At 38.8% G+C, this 26,863-nt stretch overlaps 1 protein-coding gene across 2 annotated transcripts in view; it reads right to left on the reverse strand.

Annotated features, from left to right (window-relative positions):
• Window positions 1-26,863, reverse strand: part of LOC114031802 (laminin subunit alpha-3-like) — a 325,671-nt gene that overhangs the window by 15,872 nt on the left and 282,936 nt on the right. For both annotated transcript variants that reach the window (XM_027846940.1, XM_027846941.1), the window contains 18 exons: window positions 25,469-25,585; window positions 24,542-24,696; window positions 23,945-24,086; window positions 23,640-23,742; window positions 19,205-19,321; window positions 18,940-19,119; window positions 17,909-18,051; window positions 15,818-15,988; window positions 14,515-14,666; window positions 14,215-14,377; window positions 13,418-13,551; window positions 12,712-12,856; window positions 11,830-11,949; window positions 11,026-11,159; window positions 5,754-5,871; window positions 4,382-4,522; window positions 2,561-2,697; window positions 1,232-1,363 (listed from right to left, as the gene is read on the reverse strand). In XM_027846940.1, coding sequence (XP_027702741.1) covers window positions 1,232-1,363; window positions 2,561-2,697; window positions 4,382-4,522; window positions 5,754-5,871; window positions 11,026-11,159; window positions 11,830-11,949; window positions 12,712-12,856; window positions 13,418-13,551; window positions 14,215-14,377; window positions 14,515-14,666; window positions 15,818-15,988; window positions 17,909-18,051; window positions 18,940-19,119; window positions 19,205-19,321; window positions 23,640-23,742; window positions 23,945-24,086; window positions 24,542-24,696; window positions 25,469-25,585 — 2,504 coding nt within the window. The remainder of the gene's footprint in view (window positions 1-1,231; window positions 1,364-2,560; window positions 2,698-4,381; window positions 4,523-5,753; window positions 5,872-11,025; window positions 11,160-11,829; window positions 11,950-12,711; window positions 12,857-13,417; window positions 13,552-14,214; window positions 14,378-14,514; window positions 14,667-15,817; window positions 15,989-17,908; window positions 18,052-18,939; window positions 19,120-19,204; window positions 19,322-23,639; window positions 23,743-23,944; window positions 24,087-24,541; window positions 24,697-25,468; window positions 25,586-26,863) is intronic.

The following is a 26,863-nucleotide window of genomic DNA, read 5'->3' on the forward strand; positions in this document are numbered from 1 at the left end:
CACACACACACACACACACACACACACACACACACACACACACACACCCCTAAGAACCCTTGCTCCAAAAGTTCTTCAAATCTGGAAACATTATTTAGGAACTTAATATCCAGAGGTATCTTGCTTCAAAAATACTCATTTTCACACAAAAGTCAATTTAACATGTTATGCATCTGAAGTGTAGAGCCTAACTGTTGCTACTGTTTGGTTATGTCTGACTCCTCATGAGCCCATAAACTTTTATCCATGAGGTATTCCTGGAAAAAATACTGGAACAGTTTGCCATTTCGTTCTCTAGTGTGTCGCCATTTTACAGATTAGGAACTGAGGCAAATAGGGGTTAAGTGACTTGCCCAGGGTCACATAGCTAGTAAGTGTCTGAGGTCACATTTGAACTTAGGTCTCCTGACTCCAGGCCCAGTGTTTTATCCACTGCACCACCTAACTGCCTCAAGAACCTAACTACCTCATATTCAAATATTTTTATGGGAAATTGCCTTCAGAGTTTGAAGAATATACCTGCATTTCTCCACCCTGCCTTCCATCTTCATTCTATCCCTTGCCAATCAAGGAGATAAAATTCATTGCATTACTTAAGCTAACACAGGCTACCTGGTTTCCCATTTCAATCTCCCTATTTTGCTACACTAGATGATGATTAGAGGATATTTCATCACTCTATCAGCAATAGGACATTCTTTCCCCTTTTCTTCTCCTTTGTTCCCTCACCACCACCTACACTGCCAGTAGCCCTCACCTTCTCCACCATCACTAGCACCAGTGAGCACTATGGTAAAGTGAGATACTGGGGGAGTGGGGTGAGATCTTAAGAGAAGGGAAATCTCAAGGATGTGTGAGAGGAGGCCCTTGTCCCTCAGGAGGGAAACAGAGTCTTGAAGAACATCAAGGAAGAAAAGAAAAGGGAGGGAGCCCTTGCAAGGAACATCAGGTACGCTCAAGCAATGAGTACTTGGATCATATCTCTTCTGAAAAAAAAATACGCTTGCAGGTTTATTGTGTCTATTTGTTTTTCAAACATTTGTGTAGCATATAAACAAAGGTCTTTTAGATGTTTGAAAAATTCTGTCTCTGTAAATATGCTTACTCACCTGTAGACAAAAAATCCTTCCCGTATCAGGACAAAACCAAAATCTAAATCATTACTGTGAAAGTTATTGTGAGTAAGACCACTTCCCTACTTGGATCTCAATGGTTAAAAAAACCCACATACCTCTGGAAAAATACATTAGTGATACATCCTTCAAAATCACTCCCACCAAAGCGTAGGGATTGCTGTGAGTCTGGGAAAATCCGAAGCCTTTGGTTGTCTCTTAGAGACTTGTCATCAATCAGAAGACTTAGCCTGGGAAGATGATAACAATAATGATGATGATGATGACTAATATTTATATAGTATTTACAATGTGTCAGGTGCCATGCTAGGTGCTTTGTAATTATTATCTCATTTGATCCTTGCAACAACCATGAGAGGTAGGTACTAGTATTATCTCCATTTTACAGATGAGGAAACTGAGGCAAACAGTGGTTAAATGACTTGCCCAAGGTCACAGAGCAAGTACATGTCTGAGGCTGGATTTGCACTGAAGTCTTTCTGACTCTAGGCCTGGTATTCTATCCACTGTGCTAGCCAGCTGCCCCAACACAATGAAATGTGCTGGGGAAGAAACTGAGCCAACATACTGATTTTGACCTTTAACACATTCAGATTTTTTACAGAAGATAGCTCAGTAATCAATCCATTCTATGACTTTTGACACTACTATTTTTTCTTTATAAGGAAATTAATACATAAAATTGAAGAAACTTCTATACTTGGAAGCAAGATCATGGCAGAATCAAGAATAGTATGTCTTATTTATAAAGGGATAGTGAGTAGAGTTATGATTTAATTGATATAGGTTTAATTGATAAAGAAAATTCCTTTTACCAATACATGTTGGCACCTTCTCTATAACTTAAAGCCTGAAGACTGTTGTCTAGAGTATTGACAGATTAAGTGACACAGCCAGTATGAGTCACAGGCAGGACTTGAACCCAGGATTTCTTGGCTCTGAGAGGAGCTCTTTATACCATTGGAAACCAGTTGCCTCTACACATCTTATAAAAAGATCAGAAAACCTGACAGCTAATTCCTTGAAAAAAGGTTAAATCAATTTTTTCATTTTCTTTACTTAGAATGTTCTGTTCTGATGCTTCTCCAAGGTGGGGTATCAAGGTGACCTAAGTTCTCAAAGATCAACACCCATATGTCCATAGTACAAGCACTGGCAGATCCCACTAGACAGGAAAGCCTTGGAGTACTGGCCCATAATGGACTCTGTCCTGGTTGTCTGAAGACCAACCTGCCTAACTCTGGAGAGGCTCATCGCCACAAGGTTGGCCAGCAAGCGTGGGTTTTCATGGCCACAGCCAACTCGTGAAACCATTTACTAAGGAGTGAAAGGGTCATGTTTTGTATTGTTTAAAGGAGCATCTACACTGAAAAAGAACAAAGATATTCTGAAATCTTTTCCTCTAGCACAAATGCATGCATACTTACCCGGTATCATCTTTTATTATAGACACATAATGCAGTAAACCATCCATATACGTCTGGGGAGATTTCAGAAGAGTGCCATGATCCCTAGAGCTTAATTCGATGTGACCATCTTCCAGAGAGATGTGTAGGGTATTTGGCTGAAACCAACACAAAACCCCACATGATGACCAATGCAATGAATTTTCACTTAAATACGAATAATATTTCACATACCAAATTTATAACCAAAATCTTATCTAGGGAAGCCACTGCAAAATGTTAATAGATAGCATAGACACTCTCTGAGCCAGTTTTAAAGACAAGCTCTATGGGTTTAAGGATAGTTGTTTGTTCCTCCCTTCTGCCCCCCCTACAAAAGATTTTGCATTTCTAATATTGTACAACCATAGAAATCACCACTCTTAATACAGCCTCTGTGAGGTTTCGGGGCACAGAGGGCAAAAAGAGCTTAAGCAACCATCCCAGAACTCAGTGAGGATTCATGAGGAGCAGAGCACTGCGCAGGGCCCTGGGATGACAAAGGCAAAACGAAAGATAGTTCTTGCCTTCAAGCAACAAAACTTTGACTGGAAGGAATCACAATATGGGAACTGCAAGCAACAGCTGTCTCCTCCTGATTTAGAGTTCTGACGGCTCAACAGGAAAATTTTATAAAATATGCTAGAACTTTATAAAATTTCATGATGTATAAGGCTCTACAGAATACATTTACATATTTACTTCAGCTATGTCAATCAATTATCAATGAATCAATAAACATTAAATACCTACTATGTGCCAGGCACTGCGCTAAGTGTTGGTCATATAATAAGAGGCAAAATGTATTAACTCATATTAACTCATTTGATCCTCACAACAACCCTGAAAGGTAGGTGCTATTATTATCCCTATTTCACAGATGAGGAAACTGAGGCTTGCTCAGGGTCACATAGCTATTAAGTGTCTGAGGTGGGATTTGAACTTGAGTCTTCCTGACTCCAAGTCCCATGTTCTATTTTCCACTATGTCACCTAGTTGCCAGTGTCCTCTGAAGTTACAGAAGCCACATATTAGCTGAAGGTAAGTTACTCAGCTAACTTCATAGTCCTACAGTATGGACCTACATGGGAAGTCTGCCTACATCCTTCTTTTGGTCCTTCCAGGGAAGTAAATACTACTCATCACACCCTTGTACTGTAGTGGGTCTGGAGATCGTTGTAATAATAATTGCTAATATTTATATGGTGGTTTGGTAATTGTCTCCACATAAACGGCCTCATTCAATCCTTACAACAATCCTGTGAGGTAGTTAGTGAAAGCGTTCACTCTATTTTGCAGATAAGAAAATAGACTCAGAAAATTTAAATGTTTTGTCTGAAGTCACACAGTCAGGAAAACAGACCCAGGGCTTCTGACTCCAAGTCCAGTGCTCTTTTGTGGGGATTCTTTTGAATATATATTTTTCCTTAGGGGCCCGAAACGTCTAGCTGCATCACTGAATAGAATAATAATTTATTTTTATTTTAATTGAAGCATTTCCATGAATATGTACAATAAATTCTGTGAATTACTCAAATATTTAATTTTTACCAGTTTGATTTTGTTTTAAGTTCAGGCCTGAAGGCACAGCTCATTTTGTGGCTGAAAAATGTAACATTGAACATATTAGGTCAAAAAAGTGACACAACAGGGGCCTGCCCATAAGGGGCTTTTAATTGATGTTTGCTGAGTGCTGTGGCATAAACACATTGTATTTACTGACCAACCCCCTCCAAAGCTTGTTTCTACCAACAGCTGGATTAAAAAATGGTTTCATATTTAATGTAAATAGCATTTTCCTACCCCTATTTGGTGTCTTAATAACATGCCATTGGGTTGAAAGGTCTGAAACCCAAACGAAGACTGAAAGTTGTTGGGGTCCAGCAGCCCCACGTCAATGAAACTTAGCTGTCCTTCCCTGGAGAGTGATGCTGTCCGTACAAGCTGAAACACAAACAAGGAATTGGTCATTAGCATCTTAGGCACTTTGCTATTAAAACTAAAATATAATTACACAGCTAGGGTGATCTTATTTGCACCCCTTCGTCCCACTACTACTGGTTCTATCTGAAGCAATATGTATGGTTTGAAATCTATTCAACATCTTCAGAAGAAATGAGAGATATTTTACAGCAACGTAACAAGTCAACCATCTTTATATTCTCATGTACATATTTTGTATATTTGTGTCATTTCTAAGCACTTTGTACGTATTTATTTTTTTAAATATTTGTTCCAATTACATGTAACAAATTTTTAACATTCATTTTCTAAAATTTTGAGTTTCAAATTCTCTTTCCCTTCTTCCTTTCCTTCCCCCATCACGGACAAGGCAAGCAATTTGATATAGGTTATACAGGTGCAGTCATTCAAAACTTATTTCCATATTAGTTACATTGTTAAAGAAAACACAGACCAAAAAACCCCAAGAAAAATAAAAGAAGTAAAGAAATTATACTACAATCTACATTTAGACTCCATTAGTTCTTTCTCTGGAGGTGGATAGCATTTTTTATCATGAGTCCCTCAGAATTGTCTTAGGTCATTGTATTGCTAAGACTAGCTACGTCATTAACAGCTGATCATCATACAACATTGCTATGTATATATAAAAGTTACAGAACTTAACTTTATAAATTCATGGTGATTGTATACTGTATACTCTGTGCATACCATGTAATTCTGTCATCCAGAAATTTGAGGCCCACAGGCCGCATGACACCCTAAAACTCCCAAGTATGACAGAACCAGATTAAAATGTAATTAGGAAATGTTAAACAAAATAAATAAAAACACAGTGTAAGATAGATAATGTTAATTTGAGGTTTTCTTAGTCAATATGTAACCCCCTATTCAAGTCTGACATCACTATTTGTAATCCAATGGTACTGAACTAGAAAAGATCATGCGATTAAAATTTCATGAACACAAAAAATAATTTGGTTTGGTAGTTGCACTCTTTAAGAGCTGCCATACTTAGATTCATAGAATTTTAATAGCTGAAAGGAAACTTAGAGATCATTTAATCCAATTGCCTCATTTTACAGATAGGAAAACTGAGGTCCATGGAGTATTATTGCCTATGGTTACATGGAGGGTGATAGAACCAGTACTAGAACCCAGGCGTCATGGAACTCTTCATAACAGTTAGTCATGAATCAACTCTTCTAATTACCTTCCAGTCTTCTGAGCACTTTTTGGTGACTCCTACAGTATCATTCAACCTAACAACCCCAATAGTTTTCTTCAGATTTTTCATGCAGCCTCGGAAAGCAGGAGTGGATATATTAAACCTGATTTAGGAAAGAAAAAAAAAAAGGATTGGTGTGACACTCCCATTCCATTTAAGTGTCATAGTTAATAGTTGCAATATCTTGTGCTTGGTGGTACTTTTCAGCTCACAAATGGCTACAGGAGTTATAGCTATTTATCCTCAGGAAGACCTCACAAGATAGTCACAATAGATAGAATATAAAGATGGGAGTTAAGAGACTGGCTTATTTTGTGACAAAGGGAGAATCCATTTCAATTCCTTACATACCTGTGTTTCCAATATCTAAAATGAATGAAGACACTATGGGAATGCCAGATTTAGAGCTGGGAGTACCCTTAAGGGGTTCAATTCCAATTTTATCTTTTTTAACCAATGAGGAAATTAAAGTCTCAAAAATCAACTTTTCAATGATCACCAAGTTAGTAAGGTTGGCTAATACAGAGCAAGAAGCCAAGGCTTGGAGAGGTAGAACACCAAGAAGTTGTAGGTATTTCAACTTGGAGGCTTTAATGATTTAAAGAAGTTGACTTTGAGTGGGAGGAGTGAAAGGTGACCACAGCTGGGAAACAAAAAAGGGACAGAAGAAGCTTCCATACTTTCTACAACAGCATCAATGACAAAGGAACAGGTCGCCTTAGTCATTTGCATCTGGATTTGTCCTTGGATCTGTCTGACTCTGAATTTAGGCAGAGCTGCCTGAAGTAAAATACTTGGATTTCCTAAGCAAATGATATGCTAAGAAAAACACAAAGCAGGTTTCATTGTGAATTTCTCAGGTCGCTCACTTTCCTAAATGGAAATACTTTTGTATTAATTTTTACTTTACTCATTATGAGCAGCTGAGCTGCATGTAATATGTATGAAGTGAAATATCATTAAAAAGAAAAAGAGGAAACAAATATTCATTACACTGTAGCCTTTTAAAAAATAAAATGCTTCTTTTGCTTCAGATCTAGGGGGAGATATGACTTTTTCTTACAGTTTTTTTCTAATCGTTATATATATTTTCAGCTTAATAAGCTCTCTTTGATCTCTAAGAGGTTTTAGGCAGGGAGACAGTTTAACCCAACATGCTATTGTGGACAGAACACTCCCTAGATTTGGGGTGAGAGCCTCTGCTTCCACACACACGGTGGCCACTCACTAGCTGCTTGGTTTTGAGGAAGGCTCTTAGCCTCATTGAGTCTTGGCTTCCTCATCTCTAAAATGGATAGAATAACACCCACATATTCCCACCTCAGAGAGTTGATGCAGTGATGTCTATAAAGTGCTTTGTAAACAATAAAGAGCTATATTAATTCTGCTATAGTTGTTGTTGTTGCTATTATTATTCCACTGGGGACTAGACTCTAGAACACAGAAAGCAGCCTATGTATTTTCAGCCTTTGGAAATGCAAATAACTATTCTCCTAAAGAGGTGACACATACAGGATACCTAAAAGTGCTCTACGTAGAGTACTCAACTGATAAATGGTCATCGAGCGAATGAATGTGTCAAAAGAGAAATTCGTTGGCAGTCACACTGGATCTACTCTACTAGTCCCTTTTGCACACCCTCTAATGCTGATACCTTTCTACATAGTGCTTCTGATCCCATGTAAGGAGACTGTGTGGACATTTAACCAGACCTTGGGCACCTTGGCACACTCTCATGATTGACTGCGCCATCCACACAGGGGATAGGAAACATATTAGGACTGATGACCAACTCTTTAAGGTAGCTCTTGGTCCTACAGAGGAATATTAGAATCTCCTCTTACTTTATATCAGGCAGAAGTTCAATGATGTAATAAAAAGAGATGATGCATATCCAGGGCATTAAGGCCTATAAGATACACACACACACACACACACACACACACATCGGCAAGCTGCTTATTATGATTATTGTATGAGATTTTATACCTACATATAAAATCTCATAAGGTATGTATAATGTATATGTATGTATGTATGTATGTATGTGTATATATATATATATACATCCATATGTACACATACACACACACATATACACACATATACACCTATACATACACACATACGGCAAGCTAGGTAGCACAATGAGTTGGGTCTGGAATCAGACCTAAGTTCAAACTCGGCCTCAGACATGTACTAGTTGTGTGACCCTAGGCAAGTCACTTAGCCCTGTTAGCCTTAATTTCCTCATCTGTAAAATGAGCTGGAGGAGGAAATGGCAAACCACTCCAGTACCTTTGCCAAAAAAACCCCAAAAGGGGTCACAAAGAGTCAGACATGACTGAAAATGACTAAACAACAAAAAATGTGTATGCATTCTCATGCAATAATTGTAATAAGCAGCTTGCAGAGCCGTGAGCACATAGCAGGTACTCGAAAATGCTTCTCAACTGACCTTTACTTTTGAAAGAGTTTTTAATTAATAATTTGTCATCAAAAGTCTATGAGGTAAGTAGGATAAGTATGATTTCCATTTTATAGAGGGAAAGGAAAAAGCATCGAAGGGTTAACTAATGCCCTCAGTCACACAGTAAGCTGTTGGACATCTGGGCAGCACAGCAGATGGAGGGCCTGATGTGGAGTCGGGAAGACCTGAATTCATAACTCATCTCAAACACTTACTAATTATCCTGGCAGAAGGAGTTTCCTCACCTGGAAGTTGCTAATACTATTGAAGTCACAGGATCAGTCCCTACTGTCCTTAGCGAGGTATCAGGTAGAGTGATAGAGTAATGGACCTGGAGTTGGAAAGCTTTGAGTTCAAATCTGGCTCAGATACTCATAAGCTGCATGACCCTGAGTAAGTCACTAAATCTTTATCGGCCTCAGTTTCTTCATCTGTAAAATAAGATAGTGATAGCACCTCCCTCACAAGGTTGTTGTGGAGATCATATGAGATGAAATATGTAAAGCACTTTGCAAACCTTAAAGCACCATATGAATGCTGGCTATTATTATTCTGACTCACAGCATTGCAAAGTGGGAAGAGCTGCCAAAGGCCATCTGGTCCAAACCATTTCTGAACAGGATCTTACTTCAAAACTTGACAAGCCTTTGCTTGAAGACCTTTAGTGAGAGGGAACCCACTTCCTTCAAACACTCTTGGATAGTTCTAATTGTTTGAAAGTGTTTCCTTATGTGAAGTCTAAATTCACCTCTTTACACCGTCTATTTATCCACTACTCCTGGGCCTGTCCTCCAGGACCAAACAGAATAAACTTAATACCTAACACAGGATAACCCTTTAAATACTTGAACACAGTTTTCATGACCTAAGTCTTCTCCCCTCTGGGCTAAACATCCAGCTCTTTCAAATGGTCCTTATATGGCATGATGACCATGAGGCTCTTGAATAATGGACAGGACCCTGGACCAGGTTCAAGTGCTTCTTCTGCAATTTTTAGATATATGACCGTAGTAAAGTCACCCAACTTCCCATGAGATTTGATTTCTTTATGTCTAAGTGGAGTTGTTAATACTGGTAGCACCTTCCCTTACAAGTTTGTTGCCAAGCTCCCAAGAGAGAATACATGTAGAGAAAGTACTCTGTAAACTCTAATGGGCTATAATGATTTCAGGTATAACAATAATTAATAACAATAATAATATCAATTAATATTGATGACGATGATTATCCTAGTTGCCCTTTGGATGTTCTTTAGCTTATTAATGAATTATTAAATGCAACATTTAGAACTGCACACAAATGCTCCAGATGTTATCTGAAAAGCCCAGAATACAATGAGAATAGTGCATTCCATGTCCTGGGCACTCTCAATGCAATCTAAGATTGCATTATCTTTCTAGTTGCCATATTACATTGTTGATTCATAATGAGCTTACAATCCACTAAAACCTCCAGATCTTTTTCACAGGGACTGATAGCGGTCAAGCCATACGTCCTCCATCTTGTATTTGTGGAGTTGACTTTTTTAAAACCAAGTGTATGGCTTGACATTGATCCCAAATAAATTTTATCTTACTATATTTTGCCAGTGTTCTAGACTGGTGGGGGGATCTGTAAACCATGGCCTGCAGGCCACATATGGCCTATAAATAACATATTTATAAATTTAAAAACCATTCTTAGCTTGTGAGCCATACAAAAACAGGTGGCAGGGTATACAGGTTGCCAATCTCTGTTCTAGACTATCAAAATTTTTTTGAATATGGACAGTCATCCATTGGACTGGTGACCTCTCTTAGCTTTAAGTCATCTGCAAGTGAGTTAAGTAAGCCAAGAATATCTTTATTCAAGTCAACAGACACTTAGGATACTGCTATTCTAAAGCTCTCTGCTAGTAGACACTGCTAGCTTGAAGCCTCATAGTTCTTTACAGTGCTTGTGCTAATCCAGTTCGGTTTCAGATCACTCGACACATGGAACCCTTTATTGCTTTATCTTCTCCTTTCTATTCTCTGGCACGCTATAAAGAGCAAGCTACCTTAAATTAGTCTATTTAATTGAATAAATGTCAAGATTATGGGGAATTTAAAATTTGCACTTAATAGAAGAGTGACAAATAAACATTATACAGCTCTACTTGAATCAATATTTTTAAGTTTTCTCATTCTGGGTTCCTTAGAGGTATCCTGACAGCTTAAAACTTGTCCTATTAACACAAAGAATTCCTTTTTTCATAAAATGTCATAAAAATCTGGCAGGCATCAGAGGAGAAGTTGCCTCTGCCAAATGCCTAAATGAAACACATAAGAGCAATGCCTAGTAATCTTGCATACAGTTTATAAACCGGAAAAATCATGCCAATCAGCTTGGAATATTACCCAATGAGTCTGTACTTCAACAGCATGGAAAGTACCCCTGGCTCAGTCACTGGATGGCTCACAAGGAGAGATTTTGCCTGATCTGTTTTCTTTCTACAGCTAATCTCACGATTAACAAATGAGATCATGCATGTAGAATACTTTTTAAACATTTAAAAAGTGGTAGATAAATATGAGCTATTATTATCTTTATTATCTATTTCAGTATTTCCTCTGCATGTTGGGTTTTTCCATTCAGACTTAGTTGTCCAATTCAAGCTGTGCTTGGATATTGTTAGTGCTTTGAGGTGGACAATTTCTTTTCTGTTCCTTTTTGGGAAAAAGAAGTGCAATACATGCATAGATATTAATTAAACAAATAATGATCACAGAAAATAATTTTCTTTTTTTTCCTACCACATTGACTTACTTTTCCCGGAGTGAGATTGGAATTCCTCCAAGATAATAGGTGTCAAAATCGAAAATTTCACCCCGAACTTCAATGACTGATTGATTCACAGTTATTCGTAGAAGCTTTTGGGTTTTCCCCATCCTGATTGTAATCTGAAATGAGCATGAGATGTGAATCAGCAAATGGGTAGAGAAATGCACATAATTACCCAAAAGGAATTATTGTTGTTCAGTCATTTTTCAGTCATGTCTGACTCTTTGTGACTCCATTTGGGGTTTTCTTGGCAAAGATACTAGGGTGGCTTGCCATTTCTTTCTCTAGCTCATTTTACAGATGAGAAAACAGAGGCAGAGCTAAGTGACTTGCCCAAGGTCACAGAGCCAGTAAGTGTCTGAGGCCATATTTGAACTCAGGAAGATGAGTCTCCCTGACTCTAGGCCTGGTGCTCTGTCTACTATGCCACCTATTACCACTCTATAAAAAGGCATTCTTATTTCCAACAGACCATCAAAGTCCCCCTGATTCAGTGATCCATGTGGCTCTTCAGTCACATTTATTCAGAGTGTTAAACACACTCAACAGCATTGTCTGTGGGGGACAAAAGGTCTGGTGCTAAAACATTTAAAATGGCTCTGGTAATATATATTCCACTTCTGGATCTTCAACTAACAAAATGAATAAGTTCCTGGTGATTAAATCATCATCACATAGTATGGGACCCTTTGAAAAATCATTCATGAGGTTTCTTTGGTTCAGGTGTCTTGACTGAATTGATTTAAAAGGACTGAGAAGTATTATTTTTAAGAGTTAAAAATTATATACCATCTGATCAGTTCCATCATTTATGAGTACTCGATTTCTTCTCTCCTCTGGAGGCTTTGAATTTAGTTTGTATCGCAACACAGGAGATCCCTTTTCCATACTTAAAGATATGAAGAAATCCTACAAACATGGAAAGAATTGTACATATAATAGCCTTTCAGTTTTGTGTAAAAATAGAAAGCAAAAAGCTTAAGACTTTTAAATTACCTTGTATTTTACTACTTTGTATTAATTTGCATTTACTCTTTTTATATTTATTCTGTACACCTGTGTGTGTGTGTGTGTGTGTATGCATGTTATCTCTCCCACTAAAATGTAAACTCCTCGCCAGTAGGAATTGCTTCATTTGTTGTATTTTCATTCCCAGAACAGTACTGACACATGGTAGGCACTTAATCAATGCTTATTGGTTGACTGATGCTCCATTTGAGGTGCTGCCTAATATCCTGAACCCTCCTCTACTGGCAGGCTTCATGGCTGAAAAGTATCCAGATTTTATTTCCATTTCTAGTTCCGATTTATTCAATCAGCTTGCTGAATATTATAAATATAAATGGAAAAGAATCTTCCAGTTTTTAAGGTAGACAAATTTCCCAAAGTCACTGAATTTGGGTGGATGATGGGGGTGGGAGGTGGGTTTGCGACTGTACTTTTTTTTTTTTCATTGCTACTGGGAACTCCCTAAAGGGTAACTCTACCAATGTAGATCAGCATTTGTTTGGCCACATATAGTCTTGGATAATTGTTTGAGGACAATTTTGACAAGTGAAGTGAGTTGCCCAGGGGTTACACACCCACTATGTGTCAAAGATGGAACCCATGTGAATCAATAATTTGTAATTGATTCACTTAGCAGTGGTTTGATACCAGATTTTGACTTACCTGATGTTCGGCAAAGAACAATAAGCCTTCATCTACAGTAGTCTGAATTGTCTGTAGAAAGTTTGGAAAAGGAGTGCTGGGCTGGGTTAGAACCCGTGCATAGCCTGTGCCTTCAAAATAATTTTTGTCAGACTCCTCCTTGTTCCTGTCAATATAAAATCACTGCAAGTCAGAAGACAGGGCAGCAAGTTAACAGATATACAACTGCCATATTAACAGGACATACGGATGTCTGTCTGTCTGAGGAACTGAGCAGGGCATCTGTACTACAAATATTGCCATCTTGTTACAGAGGAAACACAGACTCTTAGGATCCATCTATTTATTCCATTTGGATAGAGTCTATGGATAAGAGATGCTAACCAAACAGTGCAAGGTGCCATACCCATAGAACACACACACACACACACACACACACACAATCACACAAACAAATACATAGGTAATTCAATATTATGAATTGTCTCAATGAGATCTGGGGGAAAAGTGGACTAGCAGCTAAAGATCCAGCTACAGAGCTGGACATGATTAACCTGGGGACATAAACAGAATAGATCAACACTCAGTCATGGATTAGAATTCTCTATATCCCTTCTACAGCCGAGGAAAGAAGCCCAAGGGGACAAGTAAAACAAAGAGCATCTCCTGTATGACATCCCTGCTTCGTGATGAAGGCACTGGGAGGTCATTCCTGTGCTTCACTCACCTTCTACAGGGCTCTACTTCTGTTGTGTTGAGATTGAAAGTCTTTTTGAAGTTGTACAGACTTAGAACATTTTCATTGAGGTCATCTAATTCAATGCAGCCCTTGTAGGGAGGGTATTGTAGTTCACGAGGAAGCTGCAACAAAACAAACACAAATCCCCTGATGAAGCCAAGTACCAGTAGCTGGTACTTGGATTATAAGCTATGAAAGGGAGACAGCTACACAGCTAGTATCTGCATAGCACGTTAAGGCTCAAAAAATCCTTTACCTCATTTGATCCTCACAACAGTCACGAGAGGTGGATGCTATAATTATCATCCCCATTCTAGAGATGAGGAAACTGAGGCAGACAGAGGTGAAGTGACCTGCTCAGAATCCCATAGCTGGTGAATATTTGAGGCTGGATTTCAACTCATATCTTTCTGACTCCAGGTTCAGAGCTCTAACCATTTGTATGACCTAGTGACAATCAACCTAGGTATTCAACCTGTGACTTTACTGGTATAAAAAACTTCCTGGTGAGGAAACATTTTCTACAGATACAGGACACCACTTTCTCTACTAGTGGACATTAGAGAGTGGCTGAGGGGCCTGAGTGTGCCAGGGTCACACAGCCAGCATGTGTCAGAGTTCTCAGACTCATATCTTCTTGGCTTCCAGGCTAGCTCTCTATCCACTATGCCATGACAACAATCAAAATAAAGATATTATTGGGGAAAATTAGCTCATTATAAAAAGAGCCTTTATAGAAACTCAGACAAACAGCTTCCTTAACTTGGAATTCCACATGCATTCACCTTGAAATTGGGTGGGTAGCCTCCCACATAAAAGACCACATTTTCAGGGTCCAAATTCAGAAGAACATCGCCGCTCCCGCTATCCATGTCATAGAAATCAGGAGGTTTTGGCTTATGGGATGTGGCTTCTTTAAAGTAGCTGAGCTTTGCAAACTGGAAGATCCTAAACAGTAAAGAAGTTACGTGGAAAAAAAGTCAAGTCTCTTCCCCGGCACTCAGAATAGGAACAAGCAGTAGGTAGAGCAGAAACATTTACGGTGTCTTAGTGCAAGGAAGAAGAATAAGAGTTTAGGTTTGTACCTTTGAAATTTCACTCGATCCATAACTGCCTCTTGAGTTACACTCTTAGTCAAAATGGAGTCCATTTGGGCTTCAGATTCCTGGTCTCCCAAGTTATAGACACAAACAAGTTTGCCATCCCTTACTGCCATGCCTATGTAGTCCTTTGAAGCCTAGAGACATTAGAAAGTGCTTGAGCGAATTTCCAACACTGACTTTTCCTCACTCCTGGGGCCAAAGAAGCTCATTACAAACATGAATAAATCTTATGTAATAAAAATGTGTGCCTGGCACATGTGAAACAAATCATTCATTTGAAGATTGATGAGGCCTGAGAAGGGCAGGGTGTAAGACTAGGTACATATTCTAGAAAAGCCAAAATATGATAAGGTAGACAGGAGAAAAAAAAAACGCTGATTTTGAGAAACTGAAAGCGGATGTCCTCCAGTGACATCCATTTACAGTTTAGTAGCCAAAAAGATTCTAGTATTTCAAATAGTTCTCTACCAAATGTGACATTCTGAATGAGGTATTTCCCAAGATATCCATTTCATGTCAAACAAAGTAAAAAACAGAAGCATAAACATCATTGTTAAAAATGAACATAAACTCTAAAAAAGGCATTTATATACATTTTAGTGATATAAGGTCTTAAACATTGGATAAAAAGTAAGAAGACAATTTTTTATGGCTAGAGAAGTTATTAATATCTATTATCTGCAAAGGAGGAGAGAGGTTTTCTCTTTATCCTGGTGTCTCTAAATGTAAAGAGAGACTGTTGGACATTTTAAGGTACAGAGTTCTCCAAAGAGGAGCTACTCTTCATTTCCTTGATGCCTTGAGATCACCTGGGGAGAGGAGCAATGGAAAACAATATAGTGAAGTCTCTAAATATGTAGTGGGAGTGTTGGTAGAACAGTCCTTGAGAAGAATGGGGTTGCTATAGAATGGGTTCCCAACCTGGCTGGGAAACCTGGTGAACCATAGATAAGGAGTGTGGCAGAAGGTGTGGTGGTAGACACTGATGGAGAGATGTAGGAAGAAAGGCTGCCAAATCTACAGGAGAGCCAAACCTATTAATAGGGGACCCCTGGTCTATGGAGCCAGGGTCGAAGAGGTCACTTTGCTGGCAGTAATAGCACTCATCATTTTGGGCCTTGGAGCTAACCTACAGGATAAGTCAAGAGAATCATGATTAGGGGTTGTTAATGGTGTGGCAATAATGCTTGCCATAGTGCCAATATAATTTAAATACTTGTGGACAGCTAAAAAAAATATAGTCTGTGTTCTAAAAAAAAAAGACAAGCGTCAAAGAAATACCTACATCTTTATTGCCCAAGTACATGACAAACATGTCTTCATCCCCGCCATCTTCTCTGGATTCAGGTCTTTGAAGAAACAAAGAGAGAGATGTGTACCCTTTCAAATCTCCAAGGTCATTTGGCAGTCGAACCTCAACACCAGACTTGCCATTGAACCTCATTGGAATAGCAACCTGGGGGAAATGAAATAGAAATGCATTAAATATTCTAAAGGGAAGAAAGTGGGCAAGTAGAATTATTCATTTCTTTTCACTCAGAGAATCAATTTATTGTTTTGTTGTCATTCAGTCATTTTCAGTTATGTCTGACTTTTTGTGACTCCATTTGGAGTTTTCTTGGCAAACATAGTAGAGTGGTTTGCCATTTAGTTTTCCAGCTCATTTTACAGTTAAGGAAACTGAGGCAAACAGGTCTGAGGCCAGATTTGAACTCAAGAAGATGGGTCTTCCTGACTAAAGACCTGGCGCTCTACCCACTGTGCCACCTAGCTGCCCATTAGAAAAATCAACTACTGTTCACCAAAGAATACAGTTGTTATGGCAAAGAGCAGAGTGAATTTGAAGCCTCCTAGACTGTTAAATCTTGGAGATTTTTCAGGACCTGGAAATAAAACAGTTATGCCCTTCTGTCATCCATCGGGGGAGTTTCCTAAAGTTATAGTTAAGAACAGTCCTCTGACTAATACACTAAACTACAGGATTAGATTTCATTGTTTATTGGAGATGTTCAGTCATAGACCACGGGTGCATTAAGATTCCTCAGAGTAGTAACCTGAAAAAAAAAACCAGGCATTCTTTAACTGCCCAAAGAGCAGCATTTTCAGGATGAAAATAAAATACTTAAGAGAATAAATCAATATTTGTACGAATTGTAAATTTATTCAGTCCAACTCAACAAATAATGATTACAGACCCATCATACTTACAGCAGTGTGCTAGAACTTTGAGTAAATTAAAACCAGCTTAGATAAGATAGTGTCAGGCCTTGCTTCGATGGATTTTAGGATCTATTGGGGCATAAAGATAGGGAAAAGACCTGTGATTTCATTGATATAGAATATTCCCTGAGTGAAGAAATTCTCTCACCAAATGCAGGTCAAAACCTTCTATGCAATTGTAGTTGTAGAGCTGGCTAGAACACTGAGATGTTAAGTAACACCTCCAATAGAGACGGGGTGAAAGGCCTGAACCCAAGTCTTCTTGGGTTTGAGACTGGCTCTCTCTCTACTATTTAATGCTGCTTCCTGTGTTAGGGCATTTAACACACAAACACTTATACCACAAAATAATAAGTGTTAGGTACATGAGCAAAGGACTTACATCAATTGTTAAATGACTAACTGGATAATTTACTGACAGGATAATCAAACAAGGTTTCATGCAGGGGTTTGAGGTGGGATTTAAGGGTGAGTAGGAGCTCACCAAGTGAAGAAGAGATGGGCATTTTAATCAGTGGACAGCAATGGAAAAGCTGCAGGGTATATATGGGGGAGTGAATAGTATAATTTCTCAGAGACCAGTGTGCACACAGGGGTACAGAACAGGGCATCCGACTATGGAAAGCCTGGAAAGTTGTTCACAAACTCCGTCATCTCCAATTTTTTTGATTTCCTCTAAGGTTCCTATACTGGGTATACTTTTTATTTTCCTCTAAGAATGGTACTTGTGGTTCAGGGAAGCTCAAGAGGAATTACTATTGGACTGTGGGGTGCTGTCATGATTAAATGTGTTGTTTTCATATCTATGATGTCCATCCCTGGTTTTTCGGTCCTGATTCTCCACCTGTCTTAGAACGGGTTGTAAAATTCTCAAAACAAAATTAATTGTATTAATTTATGCCATAGCACATTTTTATGAGGAGGGGTCATGGGAACATCAGGGAATCCAACAAACAACAATCAACTATTAAGTGCCTACTGTATGCCAGGCATGGAGCAAAAGAAGGTCAGTAAGAGGGGGTATTGTTTCAGCATTCATTTCAAAACTACCTCCCAGGGACACTTTTCCATTTCAGACAAATGTGGATTTGAATGATCTTTCCAATAAAAAGAGAACATTAACTTCTGCCAACCATCGTCGCAGTGGAAGGAGTACCTTATTTGCAGCATCTCTGGCCTGCTGAATGAGCTCTCTTATTCGGTCCACATTGTCAGAGATGTTGCCCAGTGGCAAGAGCTGTTGGTTGATACTCTGAATCTTGCTTAAGAGATCTGGTATCTTGCTGGTTAATTTCTTCACTGTTGATGTAATTAGAGAAGAGAGAAAAAAGGTTTTACCATCTTTACTCTGGGAGCTATTAGAAGGGTAAATATAGAAGCCGTTATTGCTAGTGTTGGTTACTTGGGGAAAAAAATGGTCAGACAGGGTAAATCAGCTTTAATGTAGCTCGCCAGGCCATGCACATTCTATATACCTCATGGATTTTTCACTTTCGTGTTAAACCTACATGTTAAACTTTTTGATCACAGTAGAATAAAAGCAAACTTTTTGTCTTTGTATTTTGATTCTATTGTCTTATTCATAATTAATTCATCACTTCTGTGATTCAGGAGATGAGAAATGCAAACACTAATCAGAAGAGCAAAGAATACTTCCTTACTTTAAAAAGGGGGAAATCAGGCAGAGTGTATTAGACAAAGGAAAATGCTCATTCTGGCTCCAGTTCAGGATTAGGTTTCCTTATTTCCGTAGTTCTCAAATTTTTTGGTCTCAGAACCCCTTTACACTCTTAAAATTACTGAAGTGCCCATAGAACCCTTGTTTATATGGGTTATATTATTGATGTTACCATCAATATGAAAATATCTTAATATCCTTATGAAAACAGTTTTGACCTCATGGAACCTCTGAAAGGACCTTGGGGAGTCCAGGTATCTTATGGACTATACTTTGAGAACCATTGCATTGTTTAACCATACCAACATGTAACCCTCCCTTTGAAGGAGGAGTTTAATTCATGAAATTGGTCCTGAATATAGGTGCTTGCAGATTCTGTCACTCTGATAATTCGTTTTTTTTTTTTTTTTGTGATCAGGCTTCTCAGAAAACTTCAAATGACACCAAGGTACATGAGAACACCAGGAGATGGGGGTGATCCATTCTACCCAGAGGAGAATGGCTGGTACCTGAATTGTTTGCATCACTCAGAGCCTCATTAAAGTCTTCACTCCGTGCACTTCCATAGGTATCCTTAATTCTTTCCACATCCGTCTGAATGGGGTTCAGACCATCCAGCACACTGTTGGTGATGTCATTTGCACTTCTGATCAAACTCTTTGCATTGTTGGTCATGCTGTCAATGTCATCTAAGGCAGGAAAAGAAAGGGCAGGGTGAGCATTTGAAGCGTTCACCAAAATGAGTGAGGGAAAAAGAGACACCGAGCTAGTGACCTCGATTTATGTTACGGAGATCATCTTGGACAGTGGTGAGGTCCGTCTGTATCAAGCCCTTCTTTGTTGTGACAACATCCAACGTGTCCCGCAGGCTGTCCAGAGCTGGACTGATGTCTAAAACCAAGAAAAGAAAACGTATGGGAGACTGGCTTTGTGGCATTTAAATTCTCATGTTCAGATGGTGTCTGATGCCTGCTAGTTAATGCAGCACAGGCTGGCCCTGAGTCTCAGCAATCGTCTTAGCCAGCATTTATGTAGTATCATTCATATATGTACATGTGCATGTGTATACACACATATATGAAAATACAGATATACATATATGAAAATCCATGTGTTGACACATATACATTTTAAATGTATATATGCACATATATTATGAAAATGCACATACACACATATACATATATGAAAATGTGTGTGTACATATACATGGGGGGGGGGATAAGGAGAGAGAGGAAAGAGACAGAAAAAGAAAGAGACAGAGAGACAGCAAACAAGCACTGGACCTGGAGTTAGGAAGAACTGGGTTTAAATCTGGTCTCAGATACTTATTAGCTGTGTGACCTTGGGTAAATCACTTAACCTCTCTCTGTGTCTTAGTCTCCTTAACATAAAATGAGGATAACAATAGCACCTACCTCCCAGGGTGGTTATGAGGATCAAATGAGATAATATTTGTAAAGCACTCTGCAAACCTTAACGTGTTACATAAATTATAGCTATTATGATTTTGGAAAGTCCTGGCTGAAGTATATATACACATGTAGCTCCAAAGACCGATGACTACAGCCACAGATGCGATAGACATAAACACACAGAAAAGGGACATGCAAAAAAGCAATATGTAGAACATCATTTTCTCATCTGCCTAAGGTAGTCACCGTCCCACATGCTCTCCCTTCCTCCTCATCACCTCCTGGCTTCTTTTAAGACCCAGCTAAAAATCCCACCATCTACAGGAAGTATTTCACAATCCCTCTTAATTCCAGTACCTTCTCGTTAATTATTTCCTATTATTTCTATATGTGGCCTGCCTGTACATAGTTCTTTGCATGTTATTTCCCCCATTGGACTGTGAGCTTCTGAAGATCAGGGACTGTCTTTTGCATCTTTTCTTTTCTTTTTTTCTTTAAATCTCCAATGCTTAGCACAATACCTGGCATATGATAGGAGTTTAATAAATGTTTATTGACTGACTGGCTGCTGGAGAAAGGATGCCAGAGGACAAAAAAAGGTGATCTTACTCAAACAAATATTAAACCAAAATATTATCGACCAACAAGTATTTATTAAAGGCCTACTGTATGCTAAACATGATGTTAGGCACCAAAGTTATAAAGACAAAGAATGAAAGAGTCCCTACTCTCGGGGAACTTCTGATATTATTAAAATATTGAAGTTTCCATTGATGTGGGTGGTTTTCTTTTTGTTTCTCCTTATGCCCCTCCCTTCTCCTCTCCCTCTGCTTCCAACCCCCCCACTCCCACCCCAAATACAAAGACATTCAGAGCAATCTAGGCAGGGGAAGCAATTGCCAAGAGCACCTGGTCATAACACTGTCACCTGGTAATAGGGAAAACATAGGAGAAGGCTGCAAGTTATCATTACTGTCACAAGTTTTTTTTTAAATGATGTCACTGGTTTTAATTGCATTTTAAAAGTTGTACTAATCTCTATTTCCAAAACATTAAATTAAGACCTGACCCCTGCTTTTGGGACTCAAGGCGTGTAAAGAAAAGAGAGGAGATGTCAGAAACAACTAATCTTGAAATACAATTCTTGAAAATCACAAGGCAGAAAAAAACTTGATACCTTCTGAAAGAGCTTGAAAAGTAGGGAGAGGAACTGGGAATTCAGAATAACTGCAGCACAGCTATGTGAGTTTAGAGAAAAAAAATCTAAGGGCTGTGGTTTTCACACTCCGCTCCCAGGCACCCTCAGATTCCAGGAGAGATGGGAGAGCAGGGGCCTTCTTTTTTTCCCAGCATCTTTATTTCTTCTGGAGGGATTTTACTTTTAAAAACAAAAATCATGAGTAACATGCAGATCAAGTTTCCATAGGTAAAATAGATGCTTAAAAAAATTCTGTGCCCTACAGGATGGTGCTTTTGGGTACAGAGAATAGTTTAAGTTTCTACAGATTCAAAAAATTTTAAAGCAATTCTGTGACTCTTAAAATAGCTTATTTATAAGGGGTATACGTGGTTTGTTTCATCGTGTACATGGTGAAAAAATCTTTTATACACATTATCTCATTTGCTCCTCCAACAACTCAGTGGGTAATAATGATAACAGAATTATTGTCATTATTAATACTAATAGTTTACATTGACATAACCCTTTACATGTTTCTCACAACAATTTGTGAGAATATGAGCTATTATCTGTGAGGTAGGTAGTGCAACTATACTATAAGCCCATTTGGCAGATGATGAAAAGAATCACTCAATCAACAAGTAATTGAACAAGCAATCGACAAGTAGGCAACTGTTATATGCCAAGAATTGTGTAAAGGCTGGGGATACAAGGATAAAGAATGAAGTAGTCCCTGTACCTGTCCTAAATTGGCTTCCATTCTAATGCAGGAAACAACACAGACCTATAGAAATATTTTGTTGTTGTTATTGTTCAGTTGTATCCTGACTATTCTTGACCCCATTTGGGGTTTTCTTGGAAAAGATGCAGGAATGGTTTGTCATTCCTTTCTCCAGTTCATTTTACAGATGAGGAAACTGAGGCAGCAAACAGGGTTAAGCGATTTGCCCAGGGTCACATAGCTAGGAAGTGTCTGAGGCCAGATTTGAACTCAGAAAGATGAGTCTTCCTGACTTTAGGCCTGCCGCTCTATCCACTGCGCCACCAAGCTGCCCCCCTATACATATATACAGCATAAATATAAAGAGAACAAAACAAATATTCACAGAGAAGTTAAATGTTATTTTGGGTACTTTGGGAGGGAGGGCGCTAGCAGTCAGAGGGATCAGGAAAGGCTTCATGCAGAAACTGGTTCCTAAGATGCATCTTAAAGGAAGAGAGGGATTCTATATTAAGGGGAGGAAAGAAGGGAAGGAATCCTGGACACAGCTGGATGGAGAATGCAAAGCCATAGAGATGGCACATTATGTGTGAGGATCAGACAGAAGTCCAGTCTGGCTGGAGTGCAGCATGCAGTAATGTCCCGCGAGGCTGGAAAGAGGCTTTTACTCTGTGGTGGGCTTTAAAAATCTATACAGGTTTAGACTCAGCCCAAGAGGCAAAAGGAGGGCACTGGAGTGCATTGAGTAGATGAGTCACATGGTCAGCTCTATGTTTAAGGAAAATCACTTTGGCAACAGTGCATAAAGATAGACTGGAGTGGGGAGAGATCTGAGTCAGGGAGACCAATTAACTGGCTATTGCAATTATCTAGGTAAGAGGTGATGAGGGCATGAATTATGGTAATAGCTGCATCAGTGGAGACAAGGGACCAGATGCAGAAGATGTCGTGAAGGTAGAAAGGGCAAGACTTGGCAACTGAATAGAAAGAGAGAAGTTTGGAAGGAGAAGAGGGAAGTAGGAATGAAGGCTCAGAAAAATTAAATGACTTGCCCAAAATCACACAGTTAGTAAGTGGCTCAGGTCTCTGGACTATGAACCCAGAGCTCTTTCTACCACACAGTCTTTCCTTAAGAGGGAGGACCAATGATCTTAGCTATGAGTTAGTTATCAGCTTATCAGATGAAATGTAAGTTCCTTTTCACTTTTTCATTTCTATCCTTAGCACCTAGAGCAGTAACTGCCTAACTATTGACCTCCCTGGCTTCCTTTAAGTCCCAACTAAAATCCCACATTCTATAAGAAGCCTTTCCCAATCCCTCTTAATTCTAGTGCCTTCCTTCTGTTAATCATCTCCAATTTACTCTATATATAGTTTGCTTTGTATATATTTGTTTGCATGCTGTCTCCCCCACTAGATTGTAGGCACTTTGAGGGCAGAGATTGTCTTTTGCCTCTTTTTGTACCCACAGCACTTAGCACAGTGACTGGTAGGTAGTAGGTGCTTACTAAATGTTTATTGAATTGAACTGAAGTCAATATCCTGACATGCTACTTTTCTCTCCACTGGTATTGCCACAAGTAGAATTATCTCGGCCAATCCAATGTAGATTAGTCCAGTCTATACCAGACATTTACTTACAATGGGCTTCTGGTTATAGAAAAACAATAGCAACAAAAACAAATTGTTCATATATAGTTGGTGGTGGGGAAGGGTTGGATAGTGACAAGGAAGTGGGTAACAATGACAAATTCCTAAGAATCAAGAAAGATCTCTTAGTTTCATTGACTCCTTGGTTTAACAAACAGCATCTTCTCCTTCTATCTCTCCCCCCAACTCCCACCTTACTTCACAGTCCCTTTATTTCCCCTCCTTTGTTGAGTATTTGGGTACCTTGATGCAATCTATTTTGTGTGGTCTTTGCTTCCCTCAGTAGCTTATCACTGTTGGAGCTCAATATCTTGGCTTTTCCAGGCAGGTCTCCCTTCACCACAGTCTGCAAAGAAAACATCGGTCAGCCTTAACGCAATGTAAACACCCAGCAGAAAGGGAGATGGAACGTGGCTCCTCATCTGGTCAAGAACGGCCTTGACTCTTTGGAAGCGTAAGCTGGCTTTCTAGCGCTCAGATTCCCTAAAGAACGGCCTCTCACCATCAGAGGGGGACCTGGAGATTTCCCTAGCTCAAGGCAGTCCCACCTGGAGGGCAGAGTCCGACGCGCTCATTGCCTTGTTGGCGGCATCCTCAGCTGCTTTCACCGCATTGATGATGTTTTCATAGGCCGTGGCAGCGTCCACAGCGCAGCGCACCAACTCATCACCACTGGTGTTCCTCTTGATTCTGAAAGGTCACGAGGAGAGAGATGCAGACACCCACGGGAAGGAAGCACAAAGAAAAAAAAGCCAAATAACCAGGGTCCTCTTGAGGGGCCACCAAGAACCCAGACACTGACTGAAATCAATACCCTCATCTGACATTTAGAGCACTGTCAGAGAGTGGAGGGAATAATTGATGCTTAGGGTTGTGGATGCTTCTTTTCGCAAAATATACTCTAAGCTGTCTTTTTAAATTCTTTTGCTAAGGGGGTAGTGAGGAATTGAGAGTTCAGCCATGCTATTAAGTAGTAATAAAAGCTGATAGCTGTCGTGTTTGGTATTGCTAGGATCGCTAATAATATCACCTCCACCCCTCAACCCCTAGTAACCAAAGGACTTGAAGCTCTCACTTATAACACGATACATCTCTGCCCTCAGGCAGCATGTTGTTTTACAGAAACAAGAATGTTTTGTACTTACTCTTCCAATTGCTTTGCTAACTTCTGTAAAGACTGGGCATGATTCTCTGCCTCCACCACTAGAGATTCTTTGCTAGACGATCGGGAAAGATCCTTCACTTTGTCACTCAGTTCTTGCCTTACTTCGTTTAAACTGGAAGCTAATTTCTCATATCCCTGTTTTTCCAAGTAAACAAAGACAATATAGATCACTCATACTTAGAGGCAATAAACATATACCTGTTTTCCAATATATTTCCAGGTGTGAAAAGCATTCCCTCTTACTGACCTGGTACAATGTCACAAATGACCTAGCTCTCTAGGAACTAAATGGCTACAGGTTTAATAACATTTCCTTTAAAGGGTGGGCAGAGAGGAAGTGCCACCTTTAGGAGGTTGTTTAAATGTACAAGGCTGTCACCAAGGCAAATTTCTATTAACCATTGGTACAGGAATCACTGTACCAACCCCGAACTCCTACCAATAAAATAATTCTTTTTTTTTTTTTCAGTGTCATTTTAAACATACATCTATTAATCAGGTCCTGGGTGAAAAGTCCCGTGGATACAAAAACACAATGAAATACCCAAAAGACCCTGCCTGAAAGAGTTTACATTTACACAACTAAATAAATAGAATATTATTTAAGGAAGGGAGAAAGTATTAACAACTACAGGGTTCACAAAAGGCTTCACTGAGGAGGGAGAACCTGGGCTGAGTCTGAAAGAAGTAGAGGTGAGAAGGGCATACTTTCCAGGCAATCAGACCAGCCTATTCAAAGGCACAGAAGCTGGAGATAGAATGGCAAATCAAAGGAACAGAATAGGTCTATTTATCTGTGATAAAGTTTTCTCTAAACACTTGAAAAAAATAAATCAACTCTAGCACATTTTTTTCATGATATAATTAAAATGCTTTCACTTTCAAAAATCATCAATATTTACTCCACCTCTTGGCTTTTCTTCATCAATTGGAGAACACTGTTGGTCTGTGACAAAGATGATTCAGCAGTGGTGAGATACTTAGTGAATTCACTTTGTAGGGAGCTCATTTCATTAATTCGTCTCTGAGGAGAGTGAAGAGATGTAAACTTTAGTGGCTAGGTGTATTAGCCGTACAAGAAGCAACAATGAGAAGACAACAGGAAATATTTAATGAGTTCAGTAAATGAATTTATAGTTTCAACCATCTTTTAATTTCTTAAATAGTTTTCTCCAATGTGTTGACTTAAACAAAGATCTGGAAAATTATATACTACTCTGAAATGCCTGTACGGGTCCTTGGGAATATCCTTTCACATTTATATACTCACATGAAAAAAAAATCAAGTAATCAGGACTGGAGAAGAAATTCATTTGGATGGGGACCAGTGGAGAAAGAAATAGAGACCATGTTGTCATGGGAGAGTCTACAGAATTCTTAAATTTAAGGAGGAATTACACAAGGAATTTGGGAAACTGATCATACATCAGGCAAGATATAGTAGCAACGGAAGACTTGAACCATTTAATCATCTGCTAGAGTTCCTTCTCTCAAAAAAGCTAAATAGCTTGAATTCCCTCAATGATAATTCCATTTTTCAACAAAATGTCCTATTCTGGACTAGATTCTGACCAACAAAGAGGAGATAATTGCTGAATTAGAAATTTTGGAAACTTTGAGAGGAAGTAATCATTCTTAGAATTGATGACAGAGGATGAGAGAAAGTTAAGTGTAGTTTATTATATATGCTAGATTTTGTTAGGGAAGATCTCAAAACATTTAGAAAGAGCACATTCAGAGAGGGTTCAGAGGGCTAATGTTCTATAGGGAAAGTTAGCCTAAGTGGGATGGAAAATTCTCAAGAAGGAGAAATTATGAGGACATAAATATAATTATGATGAGAAAAAATAAAGAGTTGTCTAAAGAGACTGATATGGATTCAAAGGGATCTCATGAATCAATTTGGATTTTTAATGGATATTCGAGAAGAGAGAAGCAAGAGCAGGTAAGTTGGAATGAATATAAAAACAGTATGAATCTTATAAAGTAAAAGGGGCTTTATTTTTTTAACTTTTCCAAAAAAGAATTTTATTTATCTTTTTCCATAATAGTCATGTTGTGAAAGAAAACATAAAAAAAACTCAAGAAAAATAAAGAAAGCAAAAAAGATATGCTTCAATCTGTATTCAGATACCATCAGTTCTTTTTCTGGGGATTTTTCATTATAAGTCCTTTAGAGTTGTCTCACATCATTGTATTGCTGAGAATAGCTAAATCATTCATAGCTGACCATCTTACATTATTGCTGTTACTTTGTACACAGTACATTTCACTTTGCGTCAGCTCTTTCCAGGTTTTTCTG

Source organism: Vombatus ursinus, unplaced genomic scaffold, assembly GCF_900497805.2.
Source record: "Vombatus ursinus unplaced genomic scaffold, bare-nosed wombat genome assembly UNPS02015255.1, whole genome shotgun sequence".
NCBI classification, from domain to species: Eukaryota; Metazoa; Chordata; class Mammalia; order Diprotodontia; family Vombatidae; genus Vombatus; species Vombatus ursinus.